Below are 13,362 nucleotides of genomic sequence, written 5' to 3'. Positions count from 1 at the left end.
GCCTTCTGGCCAATGTGGCCAGGGAATTATATCAATAGAAAGTTATTTCTTTTTCAGCAATATCAGAAAGTAGATCTATAATGATGATGATGGCGGGCACTGGTAGCGCACATCTATAATCCTAGCTACTCAGGAGGCTGAGATCTGAGGAGCACAATTGGAAGCTAGGTTGGGAAGGAAAGTCTGTGAGACCCTGATCTCTATTTAACCTCCAGAAAACCAGAAGTGGAGCTGTGGCTCAACATGGTAGAGCACTAGCCGTGAGGAAAAGAGCTCAGGGACAGCGCCCAGGCCCTGAGTTCAACCCCACAGCCGACAGGAAATAGAATGATGAAGATGATATTTTCATTATTCCCAAAAAGACACCCCATAGCCACATCCCTTCATCCTCCAGCCCCTCCCTCCCACGTCCTTTCCTACAACTTTGGTCCATATAGCAGGGAAGTCTAGACATATATTCAGCTTCACTGTACATTGTGTAAAGATTCTTTATGTAGTATATATTTTTTAACTAGTCATTTTAAATAAAAGATGTTGGAAGTGTTGGGCAGCGTGACTTACACCCTTCCCCTCTCTTTTAGGACACTAACATAGCTCCACTCGTGGCTTCCTCAAACCGGATCTTCATCAAGTTCCACACGGAGTATGCCACCCGTCCATCCTTCTTCCGGCTCACGTGGCACAGCTGAGGGGGGGAAGGCGAGGGTTTGCTCCTTGCGTGGACTGTACCTCAGAGCCACGGACACCATACTGCACAGAACCCTGCCCCCCTGGCCTCCCAGCCCGGCCCCAGCCATCAAGCAAGGCAGCTGGCAGCGATTCCCACTGAGCAGCGCCCTCCGTGCTCACACAGGGGATTCTGGGATTGTACATCTCTGAGCCTCGGTTGTGCAGATGTTCCTTCCTTCTTAAGTTTTCAACTGAATTTTTTTTTAAAAAGCTCTCAAACGGTTGGAAATGTACATGGAGTGTAAATCTTTTTCTAAGAAAAGGTAATGATACAATAGATGTCTTACTTTCACCATGGATGTCCACATTGGAGAAATAAACATCATTGGATTGTTAATGTGTGTGTGCGGCGTTCACTCACTGAGTTCCACACGGAATTCTTCATACTGGGGTCCGTTGTGTCCGGTTACCCACTCTTGGTACTCTATCAGGGACCCCACAATCCCAGAGCATCCGCCTTTTCTCTTTGTGTAGCCTTTCCTTCCTCATTCTCCACACTAAGGATCTTTTTCCTTTTGCTTGAATATCTACTGCTTACAATTCAGCTCAAATCCACCATCAGCAGGAACTTCTTCCTTTTTTTTTTTTTTTTTTGCCAGTCCTGGGCCTTGGACTCAGGGCCTGAGCACTGTCCCTGGCTTCTTTTTGCTCAAGGCTAGCACTCTGCCACTTGAGCTATACCACCACGTCTGGCTGTTTTCTATATATGTGGTGCTGGGGAATCGAACCCAGGGCTTCATGTATATGAGGCAAGCACTCTACCACTAGGCCATATCCCCAGCCCTCATTTGTCTTTCATAGGAAGTTTTATAACTTGATAAGCAATTTGTCACATTAGGTTGTGTGTGTGTGGGGGGGGGTCATACAGGGCCTTGCACATGTTACACCACCAAGCCTAAATTTTTTCTTTATCATATTAGTTGTGTACATTTAGTCTCTATAAAGCACCACCATTGTCTTTTTCTAGCTTTGCAACACAACTTGCCAAGTTAAGTAACATCATATACTATTTAGGAAGAATTCGAACATTCCATCTCTCAAGTTGCCAGACATACATCTAATTGAAGCAATTCTCAGATTCTTTTGCACAAGAAAATCCAAGGCTTTCACAAACTTTCCACGATCTCCAGTAGGATACAATACTTGGCCTTGACACCTGTCTTATGGGGTGGAATTCCTGTCTAGCAAGCAGGAACCCCTGAGTTCCAGCCATCCCCAGAGGAACAAAATCAGATATTACAAAAGAGATTTACTCTTTATGTGAGACATGCCAAGTAAGGACTTATTAAACACAGGAGACTCACTAAGTGAAAGGCATGCATAACATTATTTTGTCATGCTCTAGTACAAGATATATTTCTCTGGAATCATGGTATATATCTGTCGTCCCAGCTACTTGGGAGGCAGCAATTGGGAAGATTGCAAATCTAGACCTGCTTGGGCAAAAAGTTGAGATTCTATATGATAAGTAAAGTTACAAAAAGCTGGGGTATGGGTCTAGTGGTAATGTACCTGCCTAGAAAGCACAAGATACTGGGTTCAACCCCTCAGTACTGACAAAACAAGTTTAAGATAGGAGATATTCTCACCCTAAAATTTCTGCTTCCATTACTTATTTACTATGAACAGATATGTCAACTTCATGGATGACATGGAATTGAGAAATACAGGGGAGGTGACAAGTAACAGTCTTGAGTAGGGAACAGGATGTAATTAGGGTAAGAGCAGGATGTTCCTTTTTCCCTCAGAATTGAGTCACAAAGTTCTCAGAATATGGAAAAAGTCTAACAACATGAAGGCATGGGACTTTTGTCTAAGAGCAAGAATAACAATGCAGCTCTCGAAACCAGAGGTGGCTTGGTCTTATATGGCAGCATCTGAACATGGTACCTGCTGGCATCCATAAGAACCCTAACAGGGACGTGCCTCTCCGGGGGAGGGGGGGAGGCAGGAGGCCATTCAGGGAGTGTGGCTGTGGAGCTGAACAAAGCAACGTCAAATTGTCAAATTGCATCAAGTTGAAAACAGAGAGAGAGAGAGAGAGAGAGAGAGAGAGAGAGAGAGAGAGAGAGAGAGAGAGAGAGAGAGAGGAGGGAAAGAGGGAGAGGGAGAAAAGAGTGAAGGAGGAAGGGAGAGAGAGAGAGAGAGAGGGTGGGGAGGGGCGAAAGCTCTGTAAGTGCCCTCAGTAGCATCCTGTGATACAGGCAATGGTTTTTAGGGAGTCTGAGGAGTGTCACGATTAAATATTTTCAGGTATAGTAAAAGGGAATAGAGTTTAGTACACTTTCAAGTATTTCATCGGAAAGAAGAAAAGGGAATCCTGGCTGCGCTGATGGCTCCCTGCTTAGGACTGGTCAGCCTTAGGTCCAAATTTCATGGATGGAAACCACCCATAATTTCTAAAATGCTCGGGCTTGTATCTTTTAGCCCCAAGGGGGGACACCAGTTGCTCAAAACCAAAAAGCGAGGTGCATAACCAAACCCAAACCCCAAGCCCCAAGCCCAGCCAGAGGCACCAGCTCCTCTCTTCAGATGCCCGTCATACAGGCTGCCAGCCCTGCCAGGGCTGACACAGATGGATATCTGCAGCGAAGGGATTCAGGCGCTGGAACATCTGGCAGGTGTGGCTGGAAGGAAAGAAGTCGGACCCTGGCAGCCATTTACTTCTAGATTTCCCAGGGCCTCCATCTCAACTACCATCCCTCCTGTTAGCGCTGCCTTCGCAGCCTTAGAGCCCCAGACTTCCCTGCTTCCGCCCATACAACAATGCCCTTCCACCCACCAACTGGGCATGCGCCGAAGCTAGCGCGCACGCGTATACTCTCACCCAATCAGTCCCTCCGATCTGAGGACGGGGCGGAGTCGAAAGGACGATACCCAGACATGACTGGTCAGCCTGTGGAGAGGGCGGGGAAAATCCACATGTTTTTTTCAGTGGGTGGAGCCTCGCCCGGAGCCGGGTCTAGTAAACTGTTCTCCTAATTTGGGAAGTGTCGGGAGCGGGAGGGGCGTGGCGCTGGGAGCCAAGTGCGCCTGCGCAGAGCCAGCCGGGACAGGGCGTGTTCCTGGTTTGGGATTCCGTTCCCCCCCCCACCCTTCCTTGCGTCTCTTGCCACCCGAGGGTGAACCCCGAGGACTTTCCACGCCCAGCCTCCGCGGTAAGTGTGGGTGGCGCTGCACCCGGGGTTGCTCCTCACTCCTCTCCCCGGAGCCCCGACCTCTCCCGGGCTGCGCCCCGAGGGCGCGCGCTGAGTCCCGGCTGCCCACCACCCCGGGGTGGGGCGGACGGGAGAGGTGACAGCCACCCCCCACATCCCCAGGGCAACCTCGGCTCCCCGTCCCTGCACCCACCTCCCCCTCATCGCCCACGTGGGGTCGCTCGCTTCAGAACCAACATGTCCAAGTCGCTGAAAAAGTTGGTGGAGGAGAGCCGAGAGAAGAACCAGCCGGAAGTGGACATGAGCGACCGGGGCATCTCCAACATGCTGGACGTCCACGGCTTGTGTAAGTTCTCCCCCGGGGCCGGGGTGGGGCCTGGGGCCCGCGGCCCGCCCTCCCGGGGGTTCTGGCCGGGCTGTCTGCCTCTGTCGGGGGGTCTGCGAGGGCCTAGCCCCCCGCCCATCCACCCCTCCCTCCCTTGGGAAGTTTGCAATTGACCATCGGTTCTGTTCCAACTGGACAGCGATCCTGAGCCTGGGGGACCCGATCGCCCACACAGGGGCCGTTAAGCAGGTGCACAGTGCTCCATCCAAACCTCCCTGTGCAGCCATTTCCAGATAATACGTCCATTTAATATATATATATATATATATATATATATATTTTTTTTTAAGGAGAAGGAATCACACAGAGCAGTTTCTCTCCCTCCTCAGCCTTCTGTGAGAACTTACTGCCATCTGGCTGGATTTCCCACACGGTTTCTACCCCCAGAGCCACTTAGCTTCTATAACTTTGGAAGTTTATTTTTTTTTTAATTCTCCGCCCCCCCCTTTTTTTTCTCCTCTTATGGCCTTTGCCCATTCGCGAAATGGTATAGGAAAGCGATGTGACTGACTGATGGATGAGAGAAGTCTTGGGATTGGAATGTTTTAGACATATCTCTGCCAGGCTCAATGGTGGCTTGCATCTGTGGTCCTCTCAGGAGGCTGAGATCTTGAGGATGGCTGAGTAAAGTTAGACTAGGCAGGAAAGTCCATGAGACTCTGATCTCCAGCTACTCACATAAAAACTGGTGTGCTGATTCAAAGTGGTAGAGAGCTAGCCTTGAGCAAAAAAGCTCAGGGACAATGCCCAGTCCCCGAGTTCAAGCCCCAGGATCTCCCATTTTATTGTGTTTCCCTCTTCTTTCCTATCAGGAGTTCTAAACTCCAGATTTGTACCGGTGCAAAAGATCAGGCACAGTGTAAGAGGTGTTCCTACAACTCAGGGTCAGTCCTCACCAGAGTGTGAATAGTCATCTGGTGTTGCCAGACTGTTTTAAGAAACCAAGAATCTGCACTCTTGTGATTGTGTTTTTGTTTTTTTAAGAGTTCACAGCTAATTCCAATATTGGGGAAAAATACAGCATGGAAATGTAGCATTTTGTCAGGTTTAAAGGCAACTTTAGTCTGGACCCTGTCTGTTTATGCTTCTGGCTGTCTGTATGGCAGTACATACTTCAAGTTCCTTGTTGGGGACTTGAATTTGGTTTCCCATCCCAGCCATGCTCAATACATGGTCTTGCCCACCCGCAGCAGTACTCGTTTCCTCCCAGGGTGAACAGAGTTTGCTCTAAGGAGGGCCCTTTTCTATTTAGCCTCTGAAGAAGTGACTCCATGTAATATTTCCAAGCTGTTTCAGCTGCACTCCTTATCTCTGTAATGCCTTGGCTCAATTTTGAGAAGAAAAGATAGCCACTTGCTTCCTGGACAAGATGTTTCTGGTGTAATAGTGGGTAGTGAAAAGCAACATCATGCTGAATTTTTCCCAAAGAAGTAGCTGAGGAAGTCCATCTAGAAATCCCAACTCCTCTGGTTCTGTAGTGTCAGACCATAGAGGGCTGCCATCTACTATCTCCTTAACCTTTGGGATTCTTGGAGTCTTCAGGGTTCTAGACCTTTCTTCAGAAGCCCATTCCTTCCCACAGGCTCATCAACCAGCTATGCATGCAGCATATGCGTTTTAAAACATTGAATATTGTTCCATGCAATGTGATGTGAGAAACCTCATATTCCTTTACTTACCCCCTTTCAGCTGCAGTGTTGAAGTTTTCTCTGTTATCCCCATGAAATACAGGGAGTGATGAATTTGCACCTATGCAGAATCACCATTTCTTCAGTCTCAAGCTTCCCTTTCATTGTCTTTACTTAATTTCTCAGAAGCTAAGCAAAAATTCAGCTTTGAAGATAAGGATGCTTCTTTGAAACCTATGAAATACCCATCTTTCTGCTTGTGCGAGTTGAGTCTTATCAACAGAGCTCTGAACTTTCTTTGATATATAAGTTACCTTGTGTGTGTGTGTGTTCATGTGTGTGCGCATGAGCACGTATGCGTGTGCATGTGCATGTGTGTTAGTGCTTGGGTTTGAACTCAGGACCTTATGCTCTAGCTTAGCTTTTTTTGCTCAAGGGTGGCACTCTACCACTTGAGCCATACCTCCACTTCTGGATTTTTGCTCCTTAGTTGGAGATAAGAGTCTCTTGGATTTGTCTGTGAGGGCTGGCTTTGAACCTCACTCCTCAGATCTCAGCCTCCTGGGTGGTTAGGCTGTCACTCATCTAGGTGAGCTTTGAGCGATATTTGTGTGGATGTACCAACATCTTCCCTGTGGGCTTTCTTTTCTTCTTGAGCTGGAGTCAGACATCAGCAGATCGAGGTTTCCGTCAGCTCTGTGGGACCCTAAGGATGCTCAGATCCTGTGTGGGAAGATCTTAAAGCAGTACCTTGGGGTGGAGGAGAGTGAGTTCAAAATCTCCCTAACCACTATGTCACCTTATACAAGCAACTTGACTTTTCTGAGTCTCAAATTCCACATGTCAAATAGTAATAAAAGACCCACTTAGAGGACTGGTTTAGTGAGAGATGCAATTAAATGTTAACTATGATAGGAGTCTCTACTTAATGCAATCATTTCCAGCAGAACCAATTGCCAGCACCCAGAATTTAACTTGGTTTATGATAGTGACTCATGTATTGGTGTTTTGTATGTTACTTGTTAGAATGTGAATTGTTTGGCACTTTTGTTTGCCTAGGGTTCTAATTGCTTTAGCGAGTCATGCTTTTTAAATGTGTTCTGCTTTTAACTTTTAAATCATTCTTTTTTCTGTGCTGTGTCATCTGCCTATATCTTCTCTGCTCAAACTTTCCAAAAGGAAGGCTGCCAATTTTATGGTTTGTTTTTTTTTTATTAAAGAGATTTCACTGCAGAAACTCCCTCAAAGCAGCATCTGTCTTTCCTTGGCTGATGGAGTTGCTTCTAGAAGTTCCTATGTTCATGTTACATAGAGGTGAAGAATTGTAGGACTTATCATTTCCTCTGTTCATGCCTTCTGTGGTTTTGTAATCTCTTCCAGAAGTGGCCAAGCCTTCATCGGTTACTGTTTTTTCAGGTCAGATGAACATATCTTTCAGATATGTCTTCAAAAGGAGAAACAACTTGATACTCAAGGAGTAGCTTGGAAAATCAGTCTCTCCACCATCACTTAGAGGACTTGGGTAGAACAAGTGTCCCAGATGACAGAGGAGCGTACTGGGTAATTTAACACTGGACCAGACCCATCATAGTTGTGTATCTAGGTAGGATGCATGCACCCAAGTTGACTAGGACAGAGTACTGAGTGTGGGATTTTTACTGATCACCCCACTTCCCTCCAAACATGAGAACCCAAGGCCATGAGAGGTGCAGGCAGCCTGAGCCCTGAGCACTCTAGGCATGTGCACAGGAGAGAGCATGGCTCCAATCCGACTCTGCTCTCTTGATCATAGAGGGACTCACTGGCTCACCTTACCCTGTAGCCTGGAATTTCTTCAAGTCACTGCACACAGTCACTGGAAGCTGGGAGGGGCTGTGGGTTTCTAAGCCCTGTGGGGCTGGAAACTGTCTCTCTCTGAGGAATGCCTGGGAGCTGGGCAGGCCGGAATGTGAGAGGAAAGGTCAAAGAACTGGGAAGAGCCGGGCTTGGTGGCTCACACCTGTAATCCTAGCTGCTCAGGAGGCTGAGATCGGAGGATCACCATTCAAAACCAGCCCAGATAGGAAAGTCCATGAGACTCTTATCGCTAATTCACAACTAAAAAGCCAGAAGTGGAGCTGTGGCTCAAAAGTGTAAAGTGCTAGCCTTGTGCCTAAAAGCTCCAGGACAACACTCGGCCCCCAAGTTCAAGCTCCAGGACTGCCCCACCCCTCAAAGCAACAAAAACACCTGGGAAGAATGTGACTTTAGCTATAATGCATTAAAATTGCATTCACTGCCCCTAATTAGTGTGCCCGTCTTCGCAGTGTATAGCCCTGCGAACCCCTTTTCCCTTCTTTATCTCCAGCCTACCTACACCTCTTATCAGTGTTTGTTGAAAGACTGGGAATATGGCTTAGTGGTAGAGTGCTTGCCTAGCATGCATGAAGTCCTGGGTTTGGTTCCTCAGTACCACATAAACTGGAAATGGTGCTGTGGCTCAAGTGGTAGAGTGCTAGCCCTGAGCATAAAGCTCAGGGACAGGGCCCAGGCCCTGAGTTCAAACCCAAGAGGGCCAAAAAAAAGAATAAGAAAAGACAGAATGACTTATCTGTCCACATGACTGGGGTCTTGTCCTCTAATGAAGTATCTCGATATTGTACATTTTAGGCTGCTACACCATCTAGCCTGATATAAATAAAAATCTCTTCTCTGCCTCCTGTATCTGGTGTGGTACTTTGGGAAAAGTTTCTTGAAGCAAGCAAGTTATCACTTTTATTGAAGGCATACACAAGACCCGCTCTTATACAGGCAACACTAGAGTTGATTCCTTCCCTTCTGGAGCTTTCTTGCTTCTTTTTTTTTTTTTTTTTTTTTTGGCCAGTCCTGGGCCTTGGACTCAGGGCCTGGAGCACTGTCCCTGGCTTCCTTTTTGCTCAAGGCTAGCACTCTGCCACTTGAGCCTCAGCGCCACTTCTGGCCGTTTTCTGTATATGTGGTGCTGGGGAATTGAACCTAGGGCCTCATGTATACGAGGCAAGCTCTCTCGCCACTAGGCCATATCCCCAGCCCCATCTTGCTTCTTTTTTTGACTTGCCAGAATTCACAGCTTGGTGGCGCAGAAATAGGGCTGCGGAGCATCATTCTTTCCCAGTCGAGTGTGTGGCCAGGAGAGGGCAGTGTTGCGCTTCTGTTAATGCTATGGATTCCTTCGGACACCAAAGGCAGCATCTCAGCAGTGCCTGGTCTGCTGCTGCCCAGCACTTGCTTCCCCTATCATTCTTTTCACCCCCTTCCTCAGCACTGAGCTCACCTGTTTTATAGTACATCACCTGTGGGGCTCACCAGGAGAGACACTCCACTCATGTCATGACCACACTGATCAGAAACATGGAAATATTGGCCCGTGGCCTTACATCAGGCTCCTGAGGAGAGAGTTACTAATCAGCGGGGTGTTTCTAAGTGAAAGATGAGGACTGAGTGTCATAGTTCACCCTTGTAATCCCAGATACTCAGGAGGTGCAGTTTAAGGCTAGCCTAGGTGAAAAAGAAAAAGAAGAAAAAAAGTTAGCAAGAACCCATCTAAGCGAATAAGGTAGGCATGGTGGTAGGTGGATATAAGCCCAGCTACATAGGAAGCAGAGATGGGGAGGATCGAGGTTTGAAGCTGACCTGGGAAAAAGCTACAAAACCCTGCTAGAAAAATACCTAAAGGAGAAAGGATTGCAGGGCATAGCTCAAGTCATAGAAGGCCTGCCTGGTAGGTTTGAAGCCCTGAATTCTTTTTGGCTCCCATAGTGCCAAACCAAACCAAACAACAAAATATCAACCACCTAAAAACAAAACAAAAACCACACCACTGCCTTTTTGTCAGGTGCAGTGGCTCACACCTGTAATCCTAGCTACTCATGAGGCTGAGATCTGAGGATTGCAATTCAAAGCCAACCTGGACAGCCTGAGATTCCTATTTCTAATAAATGACCAAAAACCAGAAGTGGCCCAAGCGATAGAGTGCTAGCTTTGAGCAAAAGAAGCTCAGATATAGCACCCAGGTTCTGAATTCAAGCCCTAGGACTCCAAAGTAAAGAAGGAGGGAGGGAGAGAGGGAGGGAGGGAAGGAAGGAAGGAAGGAAGGAAGGAAGGAAGGAAGGAAGGAAGGAAGGAAGGAAGGAAGGAAGGATTTATTGATTCAATTTTACCCTTGGGTCCAGTTTGGGCAGCTTTCATTAGTGTGCAATGCTTAATTATGTTTGTAGCATTTTTCTTTGGAGTATTGGTAAAGCTGTAAAGGAAAATGGCTTTACTTTCTTAAATTCCTAGGGCAATCGTAACAAAGACTGGGTACATTAAATAGCAGAAACGTAATTTCCCACAGGAGAGGCAGGATGGCTGTGTCAGTAGGTCAGTCACTTCTGACGCCTCGCTCTGGGCTAAAAGTCTCTTCCTTCACCCTCTGTCCACACATGGCTTTCCTCTGGGCATGCACACATCACCTTTCCCGTGACACTCCGTGGATCAAGGCCTCGTTTTAACTCCTCCAAGGCCCTGCTTTCAAATCCAGCCCCACATGGAGGTACTGGGGTTAGGATGTCAACAGAGGAATTCTGGGAGAATCATAGTTTTTACCAATGCGTGCCTGTCACTTCATGATGCTACACTGGTGCACACAGTCCCTTGTATCATCCTGTTGATCCTATTGGCCGTGCTGGATTAGAGTTTGCCCTTCCATGTGTCTGACAAGCTACCCTCTCTCATGCTGTGGCCTGTGGTGGCTTCCTAGCCCTGCAGAGCCAGCGGCCGGGGGTGGAGGCTGAGAAAGGACTGGTGATTTCCAGAGGGCTCTGGCACTGGCCTGCCATACCTTTTCTTTTCTTGTGGTAGTCAACCTTGTGGTAGTCAAATACAATGCATCCTTGGGCTTGTCCACTGTCTTGGAGATTTGAGGTGAAGGGACTCTCTATGGGAGAAAACCTGGAAGCCACTTCATCACCAAGTATCCATCCAGCCTCTGTTCATTAGTGTCCTGAGACACTGTTCATCTTATCTGTGTTTGATGACTGCCTGTAAGATCACCTATCTTCCAGCTTTGAGCATTAGCTTAAGGTGCTTCATGCAGGAAGGTATGGGAAACTTGTAGGGGAGAAATGCAGGCTTGTGAGAAGGCAGAGTGACCGTTAGCAACATGGGATGGAAGTGGCCAGTACTGGCTGTAACTGACCTGGAGCTCTGTTTCCTTTCCATGCATTTCCTTGTGTATTTATTCATTATTTGTTTGGACTCTGAGTAGTTTATAAAGGACAACTGGACTGAATGAAAGGCTTATCAGATGGGAAAGTTTACTAGAAGGGGTATTTAGGGTCTTGGTTTTTCAGGGCAGACTGTGAGCCAGCAGATGGTAACATGACTTTTTGGCTTTGTATGTTTTCCTATTAAGTTTTTCAAGCCATGTCAGAGGCACTTCTTTACTATGTATTTGTGTTCTCCAAGTTGTATGCCCGTTGTTAGAAGGATCAAAGGATATTAGAATTTAATTGTACTATCAAAGAATATTATAATATAAACTACTGGCTCAATATAATATATAATATAATATATAATAATATAATATTGGCTCACTATAATATAAATTGTTGGTTCACACCTGTAATCCTAGCTACTCAGGCGGCAGAGATCTAGGGATTGTGGTTCAAAACTAGCCAGGTCAGGAAAGTCTGTGAGACTCATATCTCCAATAAAAATACTCTGAAAAGGTGGGAAATAGCACTGTGGCTCAAGTGGTAGAGCGCTAGCCTTGAGCCATAGAAGTTCATGGTCAGCACCTAGACCTTGAGTTGAAGCCCCAAGATGTGTACCAAAAGAAAACAAAATAATATTATAATCATACTATTATGTCATTTGTATGCAGAGTGTATTAACATACTGCTGTGCCATGTACCACAGCACCAAGTTCTTATATGCATTACTTTTTATTGTTTTACTTTCTTTTCTCTATTGATTGATGAATTGAGTGATTGATTGATTTATCATACCAGTACAAGGCTTAAGCTCAGGGCTTCTTTTTTTTTCTTTCTTATTTATTGTCAAAGTGATGTACAGAGAGGTTACAGTTTCATACGTTAGGCCTTGGGTACATTTCTTGTACTGTTTGTTACCTCCTCCCTCATTCTCCACTCCCCCTCACCCTTTCCCTCTCCCTCCCATGAGTTGTTCAGTTGGTTTACACCAAATGGTTTTGCAAGTATTGCTTTTGGAGTCCTTTGTCTTTTTATCCTTTGTCTCTCGATTTTGTTAGTCCCTCTCACTTCAGCTCAGGGCTTCTTATTCACTTGATTTTCGTTTTTCTCAAGTTTGGTGCTCTACCATTGAGCCACAGATTCACTTCTGGCTTTTTGGCTGTTACTTGGAGATAAGAGTCCCACAGACATGGGCTGGGAATATGGCCTAGTGGTAAAGTGCTTGCCTCGTATACATGAAGCCCTGGGTTCGATTCCTCAGCACCACATACATGGGAAAAGCTAGAAGTGGTGCTGTGGCTCAAGTGGCAGAGTGCTAGCCTTGAGCAAAAAGAAGCCAGGGACAGTGCTCAGGCCCTGAGTTCAAGATCCAGGACTGGCAAAAAAACAAAAGAGTCCCACAGACTTTCTGTCTGGCTTTGAACTTCGATCTTCAGACCTCAGCCTCCTGAGGAGCTAGGATTAGAAGTGTGAGCTACTGGCACCTGGCTTCGTTACTTCTTTTAAATGTCACAGCCATCATTGCGATCACTACCTAGTTACTTCACTAGCTCATTGTGGTGGCCATATTCTTTAGCTCTGTAAATAGTAGAATTCAGTCAAGCAACAAATTATTTTGAAATTTTTAATCTCTGAGGTATCTCCAAACTTGCACAGCAAATAGTTGTGAGATAAAAATGCTTTCTATTCCCCAATGGCATTTTTGAAGTTTTAAATCATGCACAAGAGTTGAAAGGAATATCTTTTAAGTACACTGAGTGTGTTGATGAATACATTATTTGTATCATATTTTGGTATCTATCAAATATTTTTATTGTCCATCTTTCTTTTAAAGTATGGTCAGAGCCTGCATATGTAAACAGGTCCGGATCACAAGTCTACTACCCAGGGTGAAATGGCTTGAGTGAGGTGACATTGTGCATCATGGAGGCCCCTCAGCCCTGGTAGAGACACAAGGCCATTCTCTCCCTCCTGTGGAGTCTCTCCCTCAGGGACATCTCCGGCCATGGCTACTTCTAGCCCACCAGCTAGCCACACTAGAAAAGCCATTTAGTCACCTGTATAGTAAATTTAAGGGAATGATTATTATTATTTTTTGTCTGAGACCAAGACTGGAACTCAGTATCTGACACTTTTGCTCATTGGCTGGTGCTCTACTCCCTGAGCCATGCCTCCAACCCCATCACATTAATTCCTGGAACTGTGCTGGCCTCTGGAAGATCATGCTATGAATAAAGTAATCTGGGGAA

At 46.3% G+C, this 13,362-nt stretch overlaps 2 protein-coding genes across 3 annotated transcripts in view; both read left to right on the top strand.

The window, feature by feature from the left end:
• Cubn (cubilin) overlaps window positions 1–1,066 on the top strand; it is a 203,154-nt gene extending 202,088 nt beyond the window's left edge. Inside the window, 1 exon segment of the mRNA XM_048368018.1 lies at window positions 582–1,066. Within this exon segment, the coding sequence (XP_048223975.1) occupies window positions 582–689 (108 nt within the window). The 3' untranslated portion in view covers window positions 690–1,066.
• A 2,740-nt stretch (window positions 1,067–3,806) lies between these two features.
• The window catches only part of Rsu1 (Ras suppressor protein 1), a 166,312-nt gene continuing 156,756 nt past the window's right edge, over window positions 3,807–13,362 (top strand). For both annotated transcript variants that reach the window (XM_048368019.1, XM_048368020.1), the window contains exons 1-2: window positions 3,807–3,887; window positions 4,118–4,233. In XM_048368019.1, the coding sequence (XP_048223976.1) occupies window positions 4,125–4,233 (109 nt within the window). In that variant the 5' untranslated portion in view covers window positions 3,807–3,887; window positions 4,118–4,124. The remainder of the gene's footprint in view (window positions 3,888–4,117; window positions 4,234–13,362) is intronic.

Source organism: Perognathus longimembris, chromosome 18 (assembly GCF_023159225.1).
Source record: "Perognathus longimembris pacificus isolate PPM17 chromosome 18, ASM2315922v1, whole genome shotgun sequence".
Taxonomy (NCBI): domain Eukaryota; kingdom Metazoa; phylum Chordata; class Mammalia; order Rodentia; family Heteromyidae; genus Perognathus; species Perognathus longimembris.
Note: the sequence above shows the minus strand (reverse complement) of the source record. Positions and strands in the feature narration are given on the sequence as shown.